This window comes from Harpegnathos saltator, unplaced genomic scaffold (genome assembly GCF_003227715.2).
Source record: "Harpegnathos saltator strain DR-91 unplaced genomic scaffold, Hsal_v8.6 scaffold240, whole genome shotgun sequence".
Lineage (NCBI taxonomy): Eukaryota > Metazoa > Arthropoda > Insecta > Hymenoptera > Formicidae > Harpegnathos > Harpegnathos saltator.
Window position 1 is genome coordinate 546,766 of NW_020230029.1, and position 26,187 is coordinate 572,952.

General features: G+C 40.8%; 1 protein-coding gene across 1 annotated transcript; it reads left to right on the forward strand.

The window, feature by feature from the left end:
* Positions 1-1,254: 1,254 nt before the first annotated feature.
* Positions 1,255-25,952, forward strand: Dh44 (corticotropin-releasing diuretic hormone 44). The gene is made up of 5 exons (XM_011155937.3): positions 1,255-1,419; positions 2,125-2,182; positions 18,838-19,014; positions 23,318-23,689; positions 24,192-25,952. The coding sequence occupies exons 1-5, from the start codon at positions 1,280-1,282 to the stop codon at positions 24,213-24,215; spliced, it is 771 nt and encodes a 256-aa protein (XP_011154239.2). The 5' UTR covers positions 1,255-1,279; the 3' UTR covers positions 24,216-25,952.
* The last annotated feature ends 235 nt before the right edge of the window (positions 25,953-26,187 follow it).

The window sequence follows — 26,187 nt, forward strand, 5'->3', positions numbered from 1 at the left end:
GGAGGAAATTGCAATGACTTTACTGTGTGGCCAGCCTCTCGCGAGGACATCGTCGTTAAACGGTTAATAAAAATAGCGAGAGAAATAAATATAACGAGAAGGACACGGCGCGTCTCCGAGCTTTCCTTCGCGTTAAGGAACGTTTCGTCGAAACGAGAGCGATAATAAGTGTAACGAGGTTCACAGAGAGAAAGCAATTTCAAGCGAAATTTTTATAAAGGCGACGGGAGCCCGCGTGTTTTTGAGACATTCCTCTCGCGCTTTAATGTTTTTGTAGATTCGTCGCACGATCTAACAATTCCTAATGTGTTTACTCTTTTTCCCACGGATCCCTCTCTTATTAGCTATCGCTTTCCGATGTTTCTAGAAATTTCTTTGGAAAACAAAGATAGTACACTCATTCACATATTATTCGTCACATCGGTCGAAAATGATTTCAACCAAGATTTTATTGTTATCGCAAGTATCACTGTTCTCGAGGTCATGCATCAACGTCCGCCACTGATTCAAATTAGCTTCCACCCTTCACGCCGTCGAAAGAAAAAGAGAAAACACTTGAAATTATCGGCGAGAAGAGAAATATTCGGTCCCTCCGTAATCAGGCGACGAAATCACGAGAACTACGAGCAAACGGTGCTGGGCGCTTTCGGGCAACCGTGCACTGATAAAACGAAATCGCACATCCACTTTACGAAAGCTACCCCTTCCAACCCCGGTGGAATGAACGGTGCGAAGGGTGCGAGAGCGGGTGGTGGCCCCCTCGCGGCGGGAGTGGAAGGTGTAACGACAAATCAGTTGATAGGGCCAAGAGTCTCTAGCCAGGCAAGCAGGCAAGCAGGAAGGCCGAGTTGAGTCGAGACGGGTCGAGTCGAGTCGACGTCGACGGTACGATCGACTATAAAAGCCCTCTCGCACCGAGGCGTCGACGTCACACGTCGTTAGTACTCTGGACAGTGAGGAACTCTCCACCGTCGTGTGCCACCTGTTAAAGGCGGAGCGACCGATCCCCCAGGTACCGTTATCCTCGTCATTGGCTGATTACCCACCATCGAGTCGTCTCTCTCGTCGAAAATCCGGATGTTCGGTTCGTAGACGCGTGAACGTCGTCGACGATGATCGAGGAGATCCAGAGACCGGAAGTCATCAGCCGGTGTCGGCGATATTGCGCGCGCTCTTCGCACCCTGACGTCCGTGATCTTTGCGTTCCGAGAAAGAAAGAAAGAAAGAAAGAAAGAAAGAAAGAAAGAAAGAGCGATAGAGAAAGAGAGTGAAAGAAAAAATGATTCTGTTCTCTCTGGGTCCCGTCGAGCCCTGTCGTTCCTCTTCTCGATCAAATCGTATGAATAATCGCAAGCTCGAGGGCTCTGCCCGAGCTCGATTTTCGAAGGAGACGAGAAGGAGGCAACGCAAATTCAACAAGTAAGTCGGCGCTCCTCGTGGACCGAGCTCTTTCTTCCGCCGGCGGGGCAACGAAATTTGAGTGTTGGCGCGCTCTCGGGAAATACGAACATCAAAATCTGCTTGTCCTTCTTTCACTCTGTTCGTGTTTCTTCGGTCTTTTAATCACTCGTTCAGTGTCGGAGGCGACATTGCGAAGGAAGAATTTCCGTCGATTTCTCTGTGCGTTTCACTCGGTGTGCATTCGCGAAACGCACGTTCCTCGCGTGCCAATCCCGCCAGTTTGTTCACACGGAGCGACCCGCAATGCCGCAGTGCGTTTTGATTAAACCGACGAGAACGCTCATACAAAAGCCGGTCATAGTGCTCTGTGGATAGTTTAAAGGGATGATAATTCAGTTATCCAGAAATGTCTTTACTGTCGCCTCGCGACGACTCGCGACTTCACAGCGGGTTGCTAAACGGAACAGGAGACTCGTCGTCGTCGTTGCCGTCGTCGTGTGCTCGCTTCACCATCAACTGGACGTTTTAATCGTGCGGTATCAATAATAAAGTTCGAATATGCGCGGACGATCGATATGCGATAATCCGTTAAACCGCGTTATCCGCGCGTTCTCATGCAAAATTCAGTCTGTATTCGCGTTACTCGCCGCGTGCCGGCCCGGCGGCTGATGATAATTCAGCGCTGCGCGCTCTAATCCTGATTTATGTGTTAAATCGAGCTAGGGTGCATACACTGCCGGGACATTGGACACACAAGCTGGAGAGAACGTCGGCGACGCAGGTACGCGCGCAGTATGCTTACGCTATTATTCGCCGTTGTAAATATCCCTGCTCGCTGACGCGCACCGTCAGATTCATTAAACTTTCGTCGGTTATGTTTTGCAACACACTGATTACATCCCGCCAACGCACGCACGCGATCGCAGCTAAAAATGTACACAGGAAATTTTGTGGGGTACAAAGAGCGCGCGATTGTCCTGTGATATCGACTAATTAACGCCGCAGGCCGGTAAACGCTATTACCGATTAATCGGGGTATCTAGTCACATTGTAAGAAAGGGAAGCTCTCTTGTGTTTACGCGACGATCGGGGAGTACGAAACGCGATGTTCCGGAAGATGCGCGATATTTAAATAACACATTTAAACAACACATTGACGGATAACATAAACGGATCACGTTTCTGATTACTGATTTAACCGCGGGACGACTACTTTACTCACTTCAGATTAATTGTCTAAAAGTTAATTATGATCTCGGGATAAATATGTAAATATAAAGTAGCCTCTCCGCTCGCGGCGGAGTTATGATCATTTTGTGGCATCATTATAATCATAAATTATGATCAATAATAATAATTATTATTATTACTAATGATTCATTATCGTTAATAATGAGTATTATGCATCTGTTATAAATAATAGTTTGCTTTGACGACAATTCCACTATCATCATCGCTAATGTTAATGAAGTTGTATTAAATTTCAAGAGTCATGTATATTGCGCTCTTAATTGTTCTGATGGTAGTCGGTGAATTATTATCGCGCTCTTGCAATAGGGGGAGATTATTTTGATGAAAATATAATTCGGTTTATGTACATCTCTTGTGGGCACGTCGATGCGCTAAATAAATATGATAGAATTTGCCGTGCGATCGTATTAAAGGGTGATCATCGATCAGAACATTTATCGGCAGAATATGAAAGTGTGCTTGTTACGAATTACTGCCGTCTCATTGGACATAATGATTGCGAAGGAAAAAATTGGGGATTCACAAGAACTCTTCTTGTATCCTCTTTATTATTTGATCAAACTTTCTGACAGTTTGACGATACCAATAACTTTGAAAAGTTCATCCCCGTGAGATTTTCGGCTGGATGCTCTGTGTGTGTGTGTGTGTGTGTGTATATATATGTATATATAGGCTTAGAAAGTTTCTTCAATATAGCAGAAACACGATATCATGGGACGGATGTTAAGTTCATTTATTAAGTGAAGAGAGAGCTTATCCAACTCGTCAAAAAATTGTCGCAGTTTGACGTTATACGAGAGTTTGATTAATAATAAGTGACTCGATCTACGGCAAATTCAGTTTTTTGTAACGCACGAGACACGCTTAGATATTCTCATATAAATTCTCATATAAATTGAGTCATTAATCCAGCCATTATAAAGTAATGCGATAAAAATACCCACTTATATAATCATCTATCTTTCGTGGCACATTTTCATCGGGTGCAAAATTTTTATGACTTATTGCATATATCGAAGTATAGTTATGTGCGGTTGCTATTGAAAATATCCAATTCGTCGTACTTGAAACCGAACACGAATTTGTGGCCAACGAAACCGGCTGGCGTAACCATGATCGCTGACGTGCACGCGAAACTGTCACGCTTTTATCGGAATTTTTCAGATTTATTTCATCAGGATCGCCGGCATGTCTATCTATCTATCTATCTACCTACCTACCTATCTATCACTCCAAGGGATGCATGGAATATCGTGTATCGCGGCAATTCGTATAATCGCTCGAGCGGATGACGTTTCCAAACGAGAGGCACTGTGCCGCAGCGTTAATTGAATTTCTTTCGAATTCCGATCGCACACCGGCATCTATGGATCTACGATCGACGACAACTGTCCGGCGGGACTCTATCGTCGAAAGTTTTGAACATCGAACGATCGATTTTCCATTCGTATAGGATGTACACGAGGACGATGAGACGGAGATTGGCCGGGATAACGCGAACCTCTCGAGTAATCGTGCGTGGAGAACGCGCCGCGATTGTTCCGCATCGACAATATGCTCTCGGCTCTGACAGTTCGATATAAACAAAATCGCTCTTTGCATCCCCGTTCTTTCGTCTTAATCCTCCCCCGTCTTGATTCGCCAATATGTATTTTTCATCGATACCTGTTTTTCATCATGCGTTATTGAGATCGACCAACTTTTCTCCTCCGGCAAAGTTGGAGACCACGGAACGGTGGTCGCGCGTGAAATGTCCAAAGTTCATATCTCAATGAATGAATAACTCGAGTGATCGATTATAACGCGTAACATATTAATGTAATACGGCGTGACACGGTTCTCTGAAGAAATCACACTTACATTTCTCGCAAGATTCCATCTTGCAAGTTTCTGATTGCTATGCTCGTGTAACGTCGCCGTGTAAACCATTCGTAATATAAATCGCGCGCTAAAGAGAAGTCTACATATGACACGTAAAGAAAATAAATATCAATGTGCAAAGTTCAACATGCGTATGAGATGCGATAAAGGAAAATCTTCACTTCCGCCTGCAGCACATTTACAGCTTTTATATTCTAAATGAGATTTATGTTCGAAATGATATATATGACTGGCGGCTTCCCTCATCTTATTTTTCATTATTTTTTATTATTTTTCGAGTCGAATTTGTAAATAATTTTCGACAAAATTGACAAATATTTATTTTTTTCCGGAGAACTCATGAAGATCTAAGGATAAAAGAAGGAGAATCGCTCACGAAGTGTCCTCTCATTTGCGCTCGCAACGTCTCCTCGCGTTTCCTCTACGATTAGGATTTCCCATCGCCGCCTGTTGCAAGCACGATGATGTTTGACATGTAAATACAACCTAAAAATACAGAAAGTTATCTGAGCTTATCTCGCTGGGGAGAGAGGGAGGAGTGAAGGGTTAATCTGGATTCGCACCATTCGCATATGATATTGCATCGACTTCGACCGCGAGCGGTCGGCGCAACGAAACTCGAGAAACGCGAGCTTTGATTCTGTTTGAAGTGACGCTCGTCGACCTGTATACGTGGAAGTATCTCATGAAAGCCAAGATTAGTTCGGAAGTTGATATGAGTGTGCAATGGTCCTGTTTGTAACGTCAATAATGTCTTACGCGTGATTCCTCCCGTCGTTAGCGCGTACACTTCTCCATCGCCGGTCTTTTTTTGCGAAATATTTAATCACGTTGTTATTACGTTAGAAGTCTACGTGTAAATCGACCGAAATGCGCGGCGAAGTTGATCGATGAGATGCAATGTCACTCGAATCGGACATCCGTGATTCTGTCGTTGGAGAAAAATTGATTAGAGAAAGACTTCGATTAGTGGATTACTACATTAGCCTTACTATGCGACACACGTCCAAATAAATACAACGAATATTCCTCTCTTTCTTTTTCTTTTTTCTTCTCTCTCTTTCTTTAAGATTGTCCAGCTTTTTCGAATATATAGTGCAATGTTTCAATGGCCGCGCTAAAGATAGAAACGTAAGAGGAATGTTCACAGCGTGACATGCTGTGCATGCTGTGTCACACGCGAAGTCGAACACGCGGATACTATTTCTCGGCGATGAGGTACACGTGGCATTTAGCGTGGAACAATTACCCGCGTTATAATTCGGCCGAATCCATGACGTGACGTGCGTGTCCAGAAGGCGACCATAATCGAACCGTCGCGGCTTATTAAGCGGCTAATAATCGAATAGATTATCTGCGGCGCGACTAACTGATTTTCCAGACACGACCGCGGTGAATTATCAACGGTGTACATATCTTTCATGCATGTACTTTGAGCTATATAGAGATAAAAAATATACTATCATGTGATTTCTTCTTGGAGATAAAAATTTCTGAGAAGATAATCGAAGCAATCGATAACGTATATGGTATTAAATAATATAATGCATCTTTCCACGACAATTCCATTACTTGTTGATTGCAAATGAAGATACTATTTATTTTGGTCGAATTATTTCTTTCCTTGTATTTCTCTTCATTTCTGTTTACCGTTAATGCTAATCGACGAGATTGAAATCGATTTTAATTCGATTCCCTTTTTATTCACTTTTATCATAGAATTGTTATTAAACAGGCGTGAATTGTGATTAGACTCGTCAATTAGATAATGATCGGAGAATGCCGTACTGTTGCTCGAATGCTAGTTAATGACCACTTTAATAATGCGTATAATGTGCTATAGAGGGTGAGTTAGTACCGTCGTTAACTTGAATTCCACTTCGGATCTCGATGCGGAGTTCTCTCAGACATTGAGGCATAGCCACCGATTATTCCGATGATCTACTAATTTCTACATAAACGTAATTTTGACGGTGTTGATTCACACAATTTATAAACATATATAACTTTAGTAAGTGATAGTAAGCGAAGTGTCAAAATTATACTGCGTATTATCACAGTTTCGAATCGATTAAAAATTCTGATCAGACAATAAAAGTCCGTTATGCAATTTTGATTATTAATTCGCAGAACACTCCGAAAAACTCAGTTCTTTTTTATCCTCTTCGTTTTAACAAGAAAATGTATTCTTTTTGGATAAAAGCTCTCAGCTCGATTATTGATGTTGCTTTAAAGGACAAATGTAAAAATTGACGTGTATTTTCTAGAAATTCTCAATTTTATGAAAATGTTCAAGATATGAGGATTTTGAAATTAAAACCTCCGATTTTGTACCAATGTTTTGTTCGTCTAAAACAACAACAGACTTGTGTTTAAATTTTCGTCTGGTAATATTTCAAAAAGTATTTTTATAATTTTTTCCATTACATGCATTTTCATGTGCAACTTCGTTGTGGATTTCCGCCATGTTGCGTCGCATCTTGCGCAGCACGTTATAAATTGTCCTTTCCGGCACACGCATACGCGTTTACACAAAAAGAAAGAGAGAGAGAGAGAGAGAGAGAGAGAGAGAGAGAGAGAGAGAGAGAGAGAGAGAGAGAGAAGCTTCGTCCGCACTAAGGCGGATGATAAAGGTTTATCGCTCGTTGTGGGGAAATGTGAAAGAAATTGTGCAAGTTGCATGGTCGCAAATCATAGCAGGACGTTATATCCTATCTGCGTCCTAACTCGTCTCCTTTTACGAGGTGAACGGTTGACGTCACAAGGGTGAAGTGCCACGCATTACCGTACGTGTAGTGCTCGCTGTTAACAGGTAATCGATAGGGAAACGATTAACGAACGTTCAAATCGTAAGCACGATGAACGAACTTTCGCAGCAAGTCTCAATTGCGATCGGTTGTTAGTAGTGAACTTTCCTGTTCGCAATCGGAAATTACGAGCTGCAGAGGTAAAATAGTCATACTATGTGACTTACACAGTACTATATCTTCTTTGATATCTTCTTTGATATCATCTTTGATATCCTTTCGTCATTTAGAGAAGATGTCAGCAAAATTTGAACGTAAAATCGAGAAAGGATGGTAGAACACGCGAGCTTTGCGAGCTTCTCTTTATTCCGCAGTGTTTCGTTATTTTGGAACTTTCTCTCATCATCTCTTATTCTCATTTCTTTCTTTGTTCCCTCTGTACTTAATTACGTTGTAAGGGAGACATACAATGCAAACATGATAAGAGTCAAATTTTTAAATAAATGCAACATTGAATTAAGTCGTAAATTTCAATGAAAATTCCTATCAAGTTTCTTTTTTTCTTTTTGAATATACTCTCTTTTCTTTAATACTCTAAGTCGGGAAATTGACTGCTGATGTAATAATTTTAAATTGTAATAATGTCGAGTATGTTATTTTAATATTAGACTTTGTTGTAAAATACTTCAAGTGAAACATTGATAAGGAGAAAGAAACAGGCAGAGTTTATTATTTATTTATAACTCAATTTACGGCAATGTTTGTCGATTTGCATCGTCCCACATTTTCTTATCGATGTAAGTTTGCATCGCGCACGACTGTCCTCGGCCTTCGATTCCATCCTTTTCCCGCAATTACCCCGAAGTATCTTATCACTGATAAAAAGCAGAGAAAAATCGTACGACCAAGGGACTGAGAGAGAGAGAGAGAGAGAGAATAGGAAACGCGCATATCTCCATAGAGAAAAGACGCATTGAGTTACCGTGTCGACGGCCTCTTAAGGTTTCCTTCCCGACCCGAGCGCGAGCGAACAAAATGAAAACCGGATAATACTGCGATGAAATACAAGCGATTGATTTCTACCTAGTGCATACGCTACCGAGAAAAAAGTTTATTGTGCACGAAGTCGCGGGGAAACCTCTTGACAGGAAACACGAGGCGGCGCAATTGAGTGCAATAATTCTGGCTGATGCATGCGCGTACTTAATCATCGTATTATTCTGTAATATTTCAGAAATATTTCTCCGTCTTCGGAATTGATTATATTTGTATACTTTACGCATATTTTTTGTTTCGTCCTACATGCGCCTTAGTTTTTATATGAAAGTCGTAATATAATCCTGAGGAAAAATTAGAGCAATTTATGAATAATTTTCACAGTCATCGGTTTTCTCCGCTCTGGATATCAAATGACGAGAAAAGTCGGTTAATACTTTGTGACTGATTCTTTAAATTGGAAGAAAAAGACCGGCATAACATCGCAATTACAGTTCGATTCCTTCCAGCGTATCTATCTGCATTACGCGATGGAAGTACGACGCGAGTTTTGCATTCACGATGGGAAGAATATTCGCTGTTACAAAATGACGATGTGCGGCGTTTAAAAGTGAAGACGATCCTCCTTTTGTCTCCCGTGAACGTACGGCGATGTCACGCTCGTCGTATTGTATTCGCATTCAGCTCAACTTTTGATCCCACATTCGCGTTACCGGCCGGTTAAAGCGACACTTACCTCACAAAAGCGGCCAAACACACGCGGAATTTTGCGTCGTGCAAGTAACGAACGGAAATGTTTTCTCTGTAACATGCGCACCTTAATATATGTAGTATGCGGGCCATTGTGATGCGGTGTGCATAACGCTTCATCCTTCATTCATACGTGCACAGATAACGTCGACGTGACTCGCCGCGGTAGAAAACCAACGTCAACTTTCTCGTAGATTTCCCTCGACGAGATTAAAATCGAGATGCTGCTCCTACGAAGCCGTCGATTTCAAAATCTTTCCCAAGTGATCGTACCCTCCTCACGATGACTTTTTTCATCGGTAATAAATACGATTTGCATCTATTTTATATGTTACGTTTTATATTATATTACATTCAACAAGACTCTTTGTAAACGTTCAAATTGTACACTCACCATTGATATCCGGCGACGTTCGGCCCAAGTTCAGGTCCAAGTTCTCAGTAATCAGTCTCTACGACGAGTTCAGTCGTCTCACATCGGTCGCAGTTTATTCACTTCACTTCACTTTACTTCATTGTACTGTGCTCATGATCGCGATAATACGTGGCGCTTCCGTTGCTTTTCGACTTTCCTCACAGGTTGGGCAAATTTTTTCTAACTTTCTTCCACACTTGTTACATTCAGTCGCGTGCAACTATCTTGTTGTCTATCTGCACGTTATTCATCATTTGATAGATGATAGAGAATGGTCGTGGTGGTGGTAGCTTTGTCTCGGTCAAAGAAACAGAACTTGTTAATCCAGTTCGGCTGGTACAGTTGAGAGACCTCGAAGAAAAGTTTTCGCGAGATCTGTCGAGAGCTGTCTTAAGAACTGTCAAGCGACGAAGTCGCGAAGGGAGTACACGTTGGCTTATGAATTTTCATAAGCCGTCCGTCATCGACATTTATATTAAATGCAAAAAGGGATTGAAAGGGTATAATAACGACATGAAATGGTCCAGCGAGAAACGCATTATCGCGAAGTAGATTTCACGCTTTATAATCGTATAACAGAAATCTGGATTAGAACTGCGGCACTGTTGTTCGAAATTTCATCTTCGCTTAATGAAAATTATTCACAAATTAGGATCAGGATCGCAAAATCTGTCTCTTTGTTAACTCGGTATCGTTTTACGCGCGCAATAAAAATGTTTCGCTCAGCAGTGCAATGATTGAACTATAAATATTTGCTTCTCTATTGCTTCTCTATTTGCGCGGGAATATATTTTGGATTTTGGATCTTATGCATGTATCGCATGCGCGATTCCTGACGGAGGTTTATGATACACAAACGTTTTACAGATTATTAATATGCATGTATATACATATGTGAAAGTACATATATTGCTAGTATTTACGTTTACATATCGTTTTCATAATGCGAATTGCCGAAAATATTACAAACTTCCGTTTCACTGCTTTACTTTTATGAGCGTACATTTTGAAAAATAATATTCGATTATTGATCGGGAATAAATAAAATTCAGCTAGAAATAGATTTAAATATGAAATAGAATTCAGATATGAAATAATTGAAACTGATAAGTGAAATGTGGGTGATTCGCGTTGGATCTGGCTGTCAAAAAAGAATCTTTGATACCACTCTGTGAATCCATACATTGAACGCAGTTATGATGGAGATTATACCGGATTCGCTTATTAAATTTTTCGTGTGTTTCGATAAAACGAGAAATTTTTATAGCGAACTCGAGCAGCGTATTACTGATGTCGTGTTTCACGATTAAGAACGCAAAATGAAATAATCGCATGTCATGCGCGAAATATACTATTCTTTAAAGGAAAGTTAGGTATGATTTTGAGAAACTTCAGTAAGAGATGGCTGCAAAGAGATGGCTTGAGAAAAAGATATATCTCACAAAATGAATAAATCGAGTTACTGCCATTTTATCGAAAAAGGAATTAAAGGAAAACGGAAACAACAGCTGAACAAAGGAAAAAGCTAAATGCAATAATTAGCACGAAAAACAAAGCTGTAACAAAGAGCGCGCTGCAGACCTTTGACGACCCAACGTCTTGTGCATGAATAATAATCACAAGTTGTGAAATTATACAATAATAATGGTACGATATCGTCACGCAATCATGAGATGTAAAGTCGTATCAGCGCGGTTTGTACGGGCGAAATTAGTGATTAATAAAGCAGTTACAAGGCGTCGTGCCGAAAGAAATTTGCGAACGACTCGTACACTTATAAATTGTGTTGTGAGTGCGTCGTTGCAGGATACGAGATAAACGAAGGGTTGGGAGAGCGAGGGAGAGAAAAATACGGGGCAGGATGAAAAATCGCCCGAATGTCTCGATGGTGCCGGCTAAATTAAATTCGGTCACGCGCGAACGCCGATGACCGCATCGCGCCCGTTAAAGCGATGCTCCGGAATTAAAGCGCGCGTCGTCGGTTAAGTGATGAATGAACGAGCGACCTTTGCGTGTAAAAGCATGTCGGGACTACTCCGCTGAATGAATCTTTGATACGCGAACGGAAAAACATCGGGCGCCCGGTGTTTCGTGTGTAATCGCGGCATTCTCGTAAGGATTTCTGTTTTTCTTCTTGCGGAGAGCTTCTCGCGACATGCGATTCACCGATTCTCTTTTGTTTCGTCTTTGCCTCAAATCGTGCGATCTACTGTACGAACGAAAAGACATGCTACCTGCTCATCGGCTCGAGCGATAAACAACTTTTTGCTAGCAAAGACGAGAAACATTTTGTCTCGCTGGACACTTGCAAAAATGATGGATAGAGAACAAGAGCGCTTGACTCGATTTGGTTTTACTCGAGAGACGAGTCGCCGCGAGTTTCCCACGCAATATTGCAGTATTTAATCAGTTAACGACTATTTATTCACTCGTGAGGATTATAAATTCACTATTTGCGCTATGCTCGTACGTGGAGTTGTTTTTTCGCTTCTTTGGATCTTTCAAGTTTTGATTTTTCCATCTAGGTACGATATCTTGATAAAGATGGAAAGATCGCGTCGTGTTTTCAAAAGATATTCTTTCAGAGAAATCTCTGCCCAGCAAAGTGCGGCGGTCGTGCAATTAAACATCTCGAGCGGACATCTTAATCGCAACGTTAAATTGCACGATAATCCGGATCATGACGTGATCACCGAGTACACCCTTACTTTACAACGCAAGCTTCAGCTGAAAGAAACGAAGTTAAAATCCGCCCGTTCTCGCACGCGTGTGTGCAACATTAGGTAGCAAACGACACGTCGTTGCGCTGTTATTTAATATAACGACGAGCCGATATGTATGCCGTGTCCGTGCTTGGCCAGCACTTCGACAGACCGGCAACATTTGAATAAGTCTGCCATTTTTCAGAATATCACGCTACATTGCACGATTCGCTCTGGTCCTTTACCCTTGATTTACATCTTAATTCGTTCACCCGACGACCGACCGACCGACCGACCGACCAACCGACCAACCGACCGACCGACCGACCGACCGACCGACTGCCGCGCGTCATTCACCTTTATTTTAATCGGGGAAAAATCCGGCCTCTCATGAGACACACGGGCAATCTCGCCCACTCTCTTTAATCTTACGCGAAAATGCAAAACCGAGCGAAAACGTGAACGAAATGAAACGATATGACATGACGATGATGTGAGATTGTCTAATTTCACACTATTGAACCACCAACCCTCCGGATATAACACGACAATGTTGAGTTGTCTGTAGCATTCCTCGTTGCACACAGCAGTGCGGAATATACGTTTACTCGTGGATACTATGAAATAAATGCGGTACAGCGAGTGACATTTTCACTTGGAAATCGCTTGGAATGAATTTTCTCACGGTGGAGTTTCTCACACCGCGAGATATTTACAAAGTAGGATGAAACGTCCAGCAGCCGGCTTAGACAGCATCATGACTCTCTCTCTCTCTCTCTCTCTCTCTCTCTCTCTGCCAGTTCTCGGCATTCTTGCCGCGGATTTCATCAAATATTAATATAAGACGTACAAGGTGTATTAGGTGTAGTACTCGTTAGAAGATTTATTAAATAGGACTTAATTGTTTATTAATTATCAATTATTATTTAATTTTATTTCTTGAAATTTGGCCAGAACGCCGAAAATTGACAAAATACCGGCCACGTTTTACGTAATCTTGTAATTTGACGAATTTGTGACCGACAATTGTTCATTTCGTGTTTCCGAGACAAACGAGCGAAGACGAGCGCGTCGCTATCTCGAGATCTACGTGCGTTCTTCACGTTCGTCTCTTACACAAAACGAGGCTCGTTAATCACACTAATGGCAAATCGGAAAGTGCGTGAAATATTTCGTAATTTGTCACAATCGCGCATTAAGCTCGCGTGTGCGGAATTGCTCGGAAAGATCGAATTGGGGTTATGGATTATGATGTATTATATTATAGTAACGATATGCAGTTAATGTGGATCTCGCGATATGACGCGACGCGAGCTGATATCGTCGTTCCAGACGATATCAGCTTTGCCGGGAAGAAAAAGTAAATAATATCACAACGTGTAGGTGGCATATTTTGCACATTTATTATTACCGTCGCTTTATACATTTGTTTATTCGTTTGCTCAATCCCTTTTTCCCTTCTTTTTTCGACTGTGATTTGCGTTTCAACGGAAATGAATAAATCGAAAATATAGGACGGTGAGGCGACTCATTTGCGTTAAATTTAAAGTTTGTACGCTTATGTATCGGTATACTCGCGCGCTGTTTGCAGTAATATCTGTTCGTACGCTGTCTAGCCGACATGCGTTTATCGACAATCCGTCGATAACAAGTTGCAAACAAACGCGAGAACAGCTGATTTATTTGCGGTTGCGGTACGCGTCACGCACTTGCTTTTACCGCGTCATTTACGCGGAGCTTGCAAAATATATCGATCGTATGATTGTATGCAGGATGATTGGATAATAAATCATGTTCGAGTATCAATGTGTGCTGAAATATTCTGAGGCGGGCCTGTTGTTGCGATAATGTATCTCGACTCCATCGTAATAAGTACATGTAAATCGTTAGGTAAAGACAAAATTTCGTCACTGCCAAATGGGTAGATTGAGGCTCGTCATAATTATATAATATATATAATTATATATAATTATCGTACCTCAAAATTAATAGTTATGTCATGAACTAAGGATTTATTGACAATTGATTATCGATCGCGAATTCGATGAAACACGAATACAGCGTATTATATAAACTGAAAGATAGATAAATGAACAAGATATCGAAATGCTTGAACGCTACGTTGTTTTTATGACGAATGCAACTCTCCATTTGCACCGTGAGCGAGTCATATTTCTCTTAACGTTGTTTCGAATTTTCTTTTCACAGCATTGCAACTCCAAGCAGCACAGCTTGTGTGTTTACACTGTGATATAAGCTCAAAGATACTTCTAATATTTCGCTCGTGAGTTAAAGTCTAATAAAACGAGAAGAAATAGTGACGAAACTTCGCACGCGTTGGTGCGAACAAGTTCGTAAATGTAAGTAGTTGTCGAAGTGAAAGAGTTAAAAGAAAATAAGGAAACCGAGATATGTTGAACTTTATGCTTCTGGAAAATATTGTAATTTTCTCCGCAGCGGCAGCGAATAAAAATGAGTTACACGCTGGTTACGAAATAATTAACATTTTTTACTTTAGTGGAAGTCGTATCAATGATTGGCGCTATAATATCACTGCGTCACATTGATTTACATATAAAACGCAATCATTTGCATATAACAAATAATACAGCCAATATCGAGTCAACAGAATAACGCAACAAGTTGTATGCTGTAAGTTGCATTTATTTGTTGTACGCTAGGAAAAAACAAGTTCAAAATGGTGAAAATATTTATTCGATGGATACTAATAACATAGTATATATATTTTTACTTTACTACTGAGAGCAAATTTTTTTTCAAAGAAGAAGATATACTGAATTTTTTTTAAATCTGCAGCTTTTTTATGTGTGAAAGCAATCGTGTATTCCATTTAAATAAAATAATCCAATTTTAAAAGTGATTATGTTATTAGTTACCGTTATTTATTATGGACGTTATATTATATTAGTTATTAGTTATCAGTCACCAGATAATTTATTTTTCAGGTATTTTTTTTTTTTTTTCATTATATGTTCGGTAACTCAAAGTTTGGTTGAGCATCAAGGTGGTCATTAGAAGTCACCGTGGCGATCAAAAGTGTTAATTGGAATTTCAAGGTTTAATAGTCATGCTATGTCAGATTCATGAGTTTATTCACGGCTCGTTCAGTCGGTTACATCTGTTCGCTACGGTTTGCGCGGATCAATGCGTGCCGATCTCACCGTTGAAGAGATTTGCGTGATTCTATTCTATGTTCGTATCAATGTATGTATCAATTTATACAGGCACACGCGCGACGATAGCATTATTACGTACGCTTGAATAACAAATCCCACGAATTCGCGATGTCCATGTGTTGTTGCATAACAGGACGTGAGTCGGAAAATGTCACGTAAATCGGCGTACTCTTTTGAAGTCGATCATGGTGGCGGAACTTTCGCGAAACGACCATCTCGCGATCTTATTTTAAAAACTTACTTGACATGCACTAATGACACAAAAATCAAATTCTTTATCACGCTGTTCAGCTCAAAAGGATTCAGGCTCTACCAGAAAGACCTTTTTTCACTGATTCATCTATCGAGCTGTCGTAGTCGAATTTTCGATGAGAAATAGCTCGTGAAAATTAACGTTCACTAAGATTCATTAATGCGGAACATCGAAACACTGACAGTCGATAGCCATTAACGAAATTATATTTCGATCATGCCACGCTGCGTCATGAGCGTTTCACATTAACCGGTCCTTAAAATTACTAATTACGAGTCTATGCGCTATTGATAAAACGGTCACATCATTCAGCCATGTCCATCGACGTTATATCACTCTACCGTGCGTTATCTAAATCTAAATTGCTGCTCGACGTAGTCGAGCATCCTGTAATAATTGGCGAAATATACACGATACAACTGTGTAATCAAATCTCGTCTCATCGTAGTCTCATCGAGAGTATAATGTTGCACATATCCGCCGTAACCGTAGGCGGCGAATATTTTCCTGGAGGTGGATTACTGTCTTTTACCGTGGGATCTATTATATTATACGGAATAATTATACGTCTGCTTTGTGCGGAATATTCGCCTTTAATATCCCGCACAAATTGCTGTCTTTCGCACTTTCTCACACTGTCGTTACCGAAATGTAATTAAGTAACTCAATCGGAGAGCGTGTTTGTGGTTTTCTTCAAGACGCAAAACATTAACGCCATCATTATTCGCGATTTTATTCTGGATAATTAAAGCATTTTTGCGTTTCACCTGTTCTTTTTTTTTTGAGATTATTTTTCGCAAAAGAAAAAATGTCGTTACAGTATATGCTTATATCCAATATAAAATTAATAAAATATAAAGTTAATAAAAAAAAGGGGGAAAATAAGATACGAATGGAAATACAAAAAATATCGCTGCTCTTTTCTTTGCTTCAGCTTTAAATTTTCCAAAGCTTTGTTTTCAAAGCTACTTATTCTATTTAAATTTATTCCAAAATGGAGCGAAGTGCGCAAATACTTCTAAAGTAAACTCGCGCGAGAAGAGGCCACTTTTCCGTTGACTCTTCGAAAGTGCGCGATGGATATTTCCTTTGTTCACGAAGGAAGATAATCCTCTCAATGGACAACGAAAACTTCGAAAAGATGAAGACGGCGAGAAACGGGGAGTAACGCGTATGCATTTAAATTCGCATTAATCCTATCCGGACGGGATCCCCTTTGGCGTTTACTAATTCGAATAAGTCTAATGAAAGCCTCACGCGTCGTTACGTCGCGAAAATTACGGCGTGATATCCGATCTGTTCTCTGATCAGCGCGTGCCAAGATTTGCGTCGGGTGTTAATTAAAAATTCACGCAGCGACTCTCAGCGGCGACACAACGGAAAGGTGAGAAAGAATAAGTCGAATCGGAATCGAGCCGCGTCGGCGACTCGTGACGGCGAGCGCCGGTAATTGAAAAGCGGGAAACGGCGGTCCTAAATTACGAGCGGCAAATTAAGCCCCCGGTGTTAACAAATCCGACGACGGTGACGACAACGACGAGGATGAGACTGACGACGACGACGACAACGACGACGACGACGACGACGACGACGACGACGACGACGACGACGACGACGACGACGACGACGACGACGACGATGATAATGTCTAAAGCGGAAACATTCGTCATTTCGCACGTACGTTAACGCTGTCGTTGGGAGAGAATCCATTGCGATTCCGATCGCGTGTTGATCATTAATCCTTTTAATGCGAGATTGATCTCCGCAAATAGGAGTGATTAATCACAAAAATGACGAAATAAACGTTGCGAGTAACAGATCGAACGGTATTGTTCCCTCGATGCCTTCGCATTCAAGCTTGATTTCGAATATATGGGAAGATTGGAAAGTAACACGCGATCAATATCCTGAAGTTTTACATCGGTACAATATGCGGTGGTGGCGATGAATCTGTAAAAACACGTCGGAAGCTACAGATTCTCTGAACTTAACCAATTTCGTCCTTCGATGGGAATGAAAATGAAAATGAAGAAATAAAAATAAGATAAAATTAAAAAATAAAAATTCCTAAGTAAAGAAACAAAAACGTTCAGTAACTGCTGAGATTCCGCAGTTAGAGGGAAGAATCTCCATTACTTTTCTTTCCTTTTCTTTAGAGCGCCAAATAAACAGCACGCGACCGGCAAAGTCGGCTAAGAAGACGGCGGGGAATCCGAACTATCGAAGAGTTCGATGCGAATCAACGCGAGCTGGCGCGTGTCGCACTCGTGAGGAACGTTATTGCGCGTTAACCTTGCGCGACAGTTCGGCTAATTCTCGAAGTAATTTAACGAGATGACACAGAGAGAGTTCCCGTTGTATGAGATGTGTACATGTTTGACTCGTCGAATCGAACGGAATCGAGGAATAGAGAGGGATTCGCTCTCTCGGCGGATGTTGGCGCGTCGCGCACAAAGTAACTGTCCTCACCTGCTGCTGCAATTCATCTATTCGTGGATCACCATGATGGATGGAAAGACAAAGCCGCTGGGCAACAGGATCCTGTTTGTATCTCGGAGCCTGACGAGAGAATAGGCGGGTAATACGAGAGCTCTGAGGAAAAAAGTTATTCGATATTCAAAAACCTGGCGTATTAATCAGACGTCATTTGACGCACGAAAAACCGGACGTATAAACGTGCCCGTTGTTTTTATTCCCGCTGTCCCACCGCGATTTATATTTAACTTCGATCTGTCCATTCGCACAAATTCTTTTTCTCGCTTTACATTCTATTGTTTTTTCGCTTCCCCGAAGCTCTTCCATTTTCCCACATGTAAACATGATGCGAAAATTCGCAATAGAAGCATCTCGTGACGTGGGGGGGGGTTACGTTTTAAACACGTATGGTTTATTATTGGTCGTAACGTTCGATTTAACGTCGACGAGCGATGAATGTTACCGAGCGAAAAGCGACATCGATTTTTCTCTCATATTTCTGGAAAATCTATTTGCTATCCGTGCAGAATCTCTTAATTTTCCAATTAAAGATTAATTATCACATTCTATTGATGAATATCATCTCGCATGAACGCAAATTGTGAAGAACTTAATACACACACACACACACGCGTACACAAACCTTCTTTATCAGGTTGAGATTTTTCAACTCTTACGATATTACTTTATATTATATTATATTTATTATATTATATTATATTATATACTTTATATTATATTAATGCAAATTTGTACTTGTATGTTTCAGATGAACGTCATCAATTTACATTCCTCCTATACGATGATATTGCTCGGTATTTTGACGTCGACGACGATAATCGGCCTCACGAGTTCCACTTCCTTGTCCTCGTACGAGAGAAGAGACTTGTTGGCTGACCGACCTAAAGTTTTCCTGCTGGTGGATCAAAGAACACCAGAATTGGAGGTACGTTTTCTCGTACGACAATAAATGTGTACAATTCATCGCACTTGCTTGACAGTGGTCCTCGGTCAAGTATCTAACTCGCGGATATTTCTCATACGGATCGCGCGACATCACGTGCATTCGCGTTTGCCGCGAAACAGCAACGATATATGAGGGTAGTCCTAGAAGTACCTGACCTGACGTATAGATAGCGGTTGTTGTTTGAAAAGAATGACTATGGTAGAAAGTACCAACCTTATGAAGCTTAAGTTTGGAGTTTGATGACGCTATGTTGTTTAGTATTTGTTTGAGAGCCATCAATAGTGAACGCTCTCAGTGAATTTGTAAACATGGAAAAAATTGGTTATCGTTATGTGATACAATACTTTCATTTGAAAGGCCTTAGTCCAACCAATATCAAAGCGGAGCTAGATTCTTCTCTGGGGGAGTCTGCTCCTTCGTTTACAATAGTAAAATATTGAGTGGCAGAGTTTAAACGAGGCCGTACGAGCTGCCAAGACAAACATCGCAGTGGTCGACCAAATGAGGTGACCACGCCAGAAATGGTGAAGAAAATCCACAAAATGGTATTTGGATGACCGTCGACTGAAAGTGCGCGAGTTAGCAGACATGGTAGGCATTTCAAAAAGTGCTGTACATCGCATATTGACTGAAAATTTAGACATGAGAAAGCTGTGCGCAAGATGAGTGCCGCAATTGGAACAAAAGCAGCGTCGTGAGGATGTTTCAATCGAGTGTTTGGCGAAGTTTCGCAGCAATAAAGCCGATTCATAACCATGGATGAAACATGGGTCCATCACTTCACACCTGAGACGAAGGAACAGTCAAAACAATGGACCAAGGTGGCTTGATGGCTATTTTGAGGAGCTCCCCGACGATTCCCACTATAAACAGAGTATCGAAGCTATTGAACATCGCTGGGAAAAGTGTATTGAGCTAAAAGGAGACTATGTAGAGAAATAAAGATATTTTTTCCCAAATTTTTTGTGTTAGGTCAGGTACTTCAGGGACTACCCTCGTATCTAATCCGGAAACCTTTGTGTCTAAGCGTTCACATGTCCCATCAAACCGCGTTTTGCATTTTGAATTGTTATCGAGCGTACACACGATCGACTATAGCTCAGTAAACTCAAGGATAACGCATGTGTACATATGCTTATGATGCATCGATTGACCAGAATACACAGCAAGCGTACGGATACCTCGGTTTATTCGTATAGAAAATGACGTCACATTAGAGTTACCAGATGCAAAATGACTATTTCCGAGACATTTTTTATGTTGAAAAATAGATTGTTGGAGTTTTAGTTAAATTTGACAGACAGAAGATAAGACGGTTGAGATGTCGTTAAGAGATGTCGTTGCTTACTTGCAACGAATAAATGTGTGAATTAGATACCAGCAGAGAGAAGTTTAGACATAAATCATACCCTTGATTGACCCTTCTTTTTTTTTTACTATACGAATGGTTTCTCAGGTCGCACGTCAAATTTTTCGACCTTATAAATCCCAATGATTGCTCTCACATTTCTCTCTGGTACCAGTTAAAAACATGAATATTATGATTATAATTTTCTTAAAATTCTGATTTTCCAAGACAAAAGACTTAAATTCCGGGACACGGGGCAAACTTCAAAAAATTCCGGGACAATCCCGGAAATCCAGGCCATCTGGCAATCCTACGTCACATGCAACATACAGACACACCAATGGAACGCGAATCATAAATGGGAGAGAACGTTTCTTTCGCTCTCTCCCTTCATTCTTTCTCTTTCTCTTTCTTCTTCGGTTCCATGCACGTGGAAGAGATCCCATGCCGTTACATAGGATTTGCGTTTCTTCTTATTTCCCGTGACACCCGTGCATTTCCCGTCTTAGAAAGCGAGCGGACTTCACGATACAGTAGGATTGAAAACGCGTTTCCTTCGTCTGTGGCTTTCGTTGCGCTTACTTTGCCGGAATGAAAATCGGCACTGCTCTCGCTTCATCTTCACCCCGTGAAGATCCACTGTTGCTGCCCGAAGACTGCGGAGAACCTGTTGAGAGTAGAAAAACGCAGCTGTACACGATCTCGATCGAATTTCATAGCGAACGCGTTACTCACGCGTTTCTCTCTCGCCTACACGTATGGATTCGTCACTTTGTCGGAACTTAGGTAGGATTTCAAAGCTACTCACGGCATAATAACATCATGTTATCTTTTACGAACAGGATTTTCCTGAAGGACACGATTACGCGACTGTCGTGTTCGGGTTGGAAATCGAGTTAAGTCGTAAATAAGAAGACAGGTTATCGTCAAGGTCGTTCACGATCTTCTCTTTTATTTATCTCGCGATGTTATCTTGAGGAAAAATTTCTCACGTTTTCTCTCGAAATCGAGGTATTCCGCTGGATCAACTTGGCAAACACACACATTCACGTGTGTGTGTGTGTGTGTGTGTGTGTGTGTGTGTGTGTGTGTGTGTGTGTGTGTGTGTGATTCTCTCTTTTTTCGGTGCGCTAATATGCGCTTTCGCTCAAAGGCAACAAAGGGATGCACGAAAAATGGTGAACGTGGCTAAACGCGCCGAAAGCGCGTGTTCGCATTCTTTTGCTTTTTATTCACGTTTCAGAAAGCATTTCGCAAGCAGGAGAACGGGGTAATAAAGCAGGGATGCATCGTCAGATCGCGAGTATCGACGTACACATTCGTGTATATTCCTTATGCACCCTTTATCTTGCTCGTAAATACGTATCTTCCGATTCGGCGCTGCATTCTATCGTGCCGAGTCGTAAGTTGACTGTTCTCTTCCAAGTTTTGAACCGAATGCGATTACGCGGCATGCGAACTCGCAATTACTACGACAGTCGGTGAATTTACGAATTTCTTGTTTTGTCTTGCAAAAAGAGAGAGAGAAAGAGAGAGAGAGAGAGAGAGAGAGAGAGAGAGAGAGAGAGAGAGAGACAGAAGGGTGGAACTTTGTGAGAATAGTTCTGCGCGACTAAGCAATAAAATATATGACCGTAATAAAAGCACATACGAAGTATCGCTATCATAGAGGAAACTTTTATCATAGAAGAAACACAAGTTCGATGTAAAGAGTGGAAGGTATAATGTACTCAAAAAGATGTTGCCTGTTAAATTGTAGGCGCGTAAAGTTTACGGGGCGGTGCGTAAACTTGAAATTGCCCGTTGTCACTTTTTAACACATTGCGTCGCACCCGCTCTTTCCGAGCTCGAGACAACTTTGACTCGTGAGAGCACAATTCCCGACTAACGTCACCGCGGTTGTGTCACCAGAAAGAAAGTGTCCGATTCAAGTATCCGGCCGCTTTCACGATAATCGTGTAATTATTCGTGTAATTCGCGTGCTTACGCCGCGTTCTAGCTGGCTTCAATCGGCCCTTCTCTTCCGTATTGTGATGTTACGTCGTCGAATTCATTTCGTTCCGGCATTCCGGCTATTCGTTCTCGAAATTTCTTCGAGCAAAACTCCACTTGGGGAAGGGAATGACAGCCGAGTCACGCGAGGTCGAGTGACTTTTCACTCATACAGAGTGCATTTTCCCACTCCGAATTGTCGAACGAATATTTTCATTTGAAATTGAAGAGCAAATTTGCGTACCGCCGTCATAGAGGAATACATTCACTCCGATCGATCGAAACACTTGGAAGCAGTTATAGGAATGAAGAATTTATCTTGAATCAAGTTAAATATATACTCATGCAATTTTGAGCGACGGTATTTTCGTCGCTTTGTGAAATCTCACTTAAAATCAGTGGAAATTAAAAGAAATTTTCTAAAGTTTCAAGAAATTCATTATAAAAAGAATTCAAAGAGTAATTGCAATCATTTACTAACAAGGAACATCTGTAAAGTATGTCTCCTATTCTGACGGAACTTGGCATATTTGTAGAGTAACCAAAAATAAGAGACTCATATTTTTTTTACCAGCAATGGTTCAAGTTAAACTGCCCTTCAACGTTTCATCCCCTTTATGCTATCTCGATAATTATTGCAGATAGGAAAAAACGTTTTAAACAAAACTTGTACAGCATAAAAAACTGTACAATTCTTGTTTGAAAAGTTTTTTCCTATCTGCAATAATTATCGAGATAGCATAAAGGGGGAGATAAAATGAAACTTTGAGGAGCAGTTTCATCCCTTAAACCCGAATCATTACCGATAAAAAAAATATAGGTCTCTTATTTTTGGCTACTCTATAAATATACCAAGTTTCGTTGAAATCGGAGATACATACTTCGCGGATGTTCCTTGTAAGGTTTTCTTTCTGTCGTATATAATTAATTAATTAATCGTAGAATGAGATGCTGGACTCAAGCAATGATCCTAGCGCAGTTGTGAGACGCACAAAGAGAATCGGATCCCTTTCGATCGTCAACTCGTTGGATGTGTTGAGACAGAGAATGCTGTTGGAATTGGCACGCAGGAAGGCTCTGCAGGATCAGCAACTAATCAACACGAATTATCAATTCCTCGACACCGTCGGAAAGAGATCGGTACCGGAATACGGAGCAGACACCGGTAGAATTACGACGATCCAGCGGCAGCAGCATGTAGAAAGTCGTGACCGGAGTGCAGCATCCGATCGAGCAACGAGCAAGATGCAGCAGAATTGGTTCGAGGAGAACGATCCGGTCTTTCACGAGTCGCAGGACGATCAAATGACTAGAGTATGGCTCGCATTTTTTTGCTCCGCTTTGTATTCTTTCATCTCGCGATTCACCTCGCAATTCTCGAAATTATCGAAAATCATTGCACGAGATAATACCGCGAGGAATCTGTTAGATCTTTAGACTCACGCGAAGGTTCGGTCGTTCATTTTCGATAGCTCAAAGAAGACGTAACTTTATCGCCGCGTGTAAATTGTATTATCGTATCAATCAATAGAACGTAGCTTCGATGCGCAAATTAATTTGTTATAGCTACTATTGGATTTTAAGTGAATGTGCTCTGACAATCTGCGTTTTTCTCGATTATATTGATCCGTAAATTTTAACTACTCTCTCAACTTGCGAAAGAGTATTACATATATGAAACTCGTTCCAAATTCCGAAGATCAAGCTTGACTCGTTGAGAGAACATACAAATTCCGCGAAACTACCCCTCTGTGATCTTTAGTTTTCTTCTATCAACTACCCTGTTACGTTGCAATTAATTACGTTAATCTTTCAGGCTAACGAGCTTCACCTGTTGTAACCGCGCCTCGACTTGCAGAGAAAGACTCCAGAAATTCACTGGCATCTCAGCTTTGTCGCAACTTAGGCTCGACTACCATCATCGTTGGGTTTCATCGGCCGTTTCTCTTTCCGTTTATCCGTTCCTCTATTAGACTAATAGTTGTGAACTCCGATCACGCGAAGATTTATCCTTCTTCCTGGCGAGACGAATACTGTCAATCGCGAAATTTTACGAATTAGTGACTGATAAAGGTGCAGAATATGCCTCACCGAAGAATCAAATTGGAAAAACGCGAAAAGAAAAACGAATAAACCACGCAGTATTCGATTTCTCTTTATATTTTGCCGCTAATTTCGCGTGCTTATTTACTGCTCGATTAAACCGTAATAATATATGAGACATTCTTGTATTTAGCCTCCTGAAAATGGGTAGGAACGAGAATCGCGATAACGTCGCTCGACGACGCAGATGCGATAACATGTGACAAATTCGACCATCGCGTGCAACCGATCTACGAACATTCAAGCTTCGGTAAAAGCTATAGTCTCATTCTCTCTCGCATATTCTCCTCGCTTTTATCTATCTACCTGTCTGCCTATCTACCTATTTATCTACCTACACTTCGCACACGAAGAAAGATGTAACGAAGCAGTATTACGTATTGTGATTTCCTCTAAGCTCTTCTGTACTTCACAATGACTACTTGATATACAATGTCCTCAGTGCGTGCTTAACTTAATTAACGAAGCGTCTCCGTCGTAGCTTTATCGATAATACTCACTACGACCGGTCAGTCACGGTCACACAGATCGACGTGAACAAGAATGCGAGTCGGTCACGCTGATCGCTCGCTCTTTTGTCAACGATAAATGTACAAAACATATATTTAACTTGGTGGCATCGATAGTCTTCGTTTTTGCGTACATATATGTATACCTGGCATCGGTGTTATATACGTGAGGTCACATACTCACTATACGCGCGACATGTGTGTGTGTGTGTGTGTGTGTGTGTGTGTGTGTGTGTGTGTGTGTAGGTGTGTATATGTATATGTGTGATGTATGGGTGTGTGTATATTGTAGTTCGCAACTGCTGTTCAAACGAGATTTATTTTCTGCGTGTTTGTTGTTAATCGACTAGAGGCTGTCGGCAATACGCAAATTCGAACGTAATTAACAATCTCTCGAGCCTCCAATGAAATAAAGCCGGCGGTCGGGTGCGCATTGATGTCTGTTTATGTTGCAAAAGACTATCGAGTACCGTACCGCACTGGATATTAATAAGATCTCCACGTGTATAACATACTGCTTTGAGTATTTATAATTTTATGATCGCGTCGTCTTCTTGTATCTTATGTATTTATCTTATGTATTTATTTGTAATCTATAATACTGTGCTACAATAAGTACAAGAACAGCAAGCATACTTTGCGCGAAGATAAGATGTTTGGCATCGTGTAACACATTGAAGACTTTGCAAAAAATGCGATAGCATGTGTATTACTAACACAGTATTGGTTAACACAGATTCATATGATGCTGTTGTGTTTCCATCTGAATAATATTTCCATTTCTAATTGTTTCAATGTTTCCGTGCAATTCTAGAACATTTTGAAAAATCCAAGAAAGATGTAACTAAATCTTTCAATAATCTATATCTCTCAATGTTAGAATCTAGAATAGATATACTCTATCCTTCAAATATTTTCTTATGATTAAAAGTTTTAATTTATACGACGTAATCTGTCGAAACGATGAGCGAATATATTAAAGTGTGTATGTGTATATTGCATATAGATATTGTAGTTTCTAGAGATTATTATTTGTTTAAAAGAATTAAAGCAAAGTATAATTTCCCTACATGTTGTTCACTGTTACTTTCCTTTTATTATGATATCGAGATATAATCATTTAAAAGAAATATACAATAAGTTATATTATTATACAATAATAAGATATTAATTTTTAAAGTAAGAACACACTGAATATGC

Excerpts from the sequence above, each read along its gene's own strand:
- Dh44 (XM_011155937.3), top strand. The coding sequence starts at position 1,280 with ATGATTCTGTTCTCTCTGGGTCCCGTCGAGCCCTGTCGTTCCTCTTCT. Across the intron at positions 1,420-2,124 it reads AGGCAACGCAAATTCAACAA|GGTGCATACACTGCCGGGAC; the intron begins GTAAGTCGGCGC and ends AAATCGAGCTAG. Across the intron at positions 23,690-24,191 it reads AGGACGATCAAATGACTAGA|GCTAACGAGCTTCACCTGTT; the intron begins GTATGGCTCGCA and ends TTAATCTTTCAG.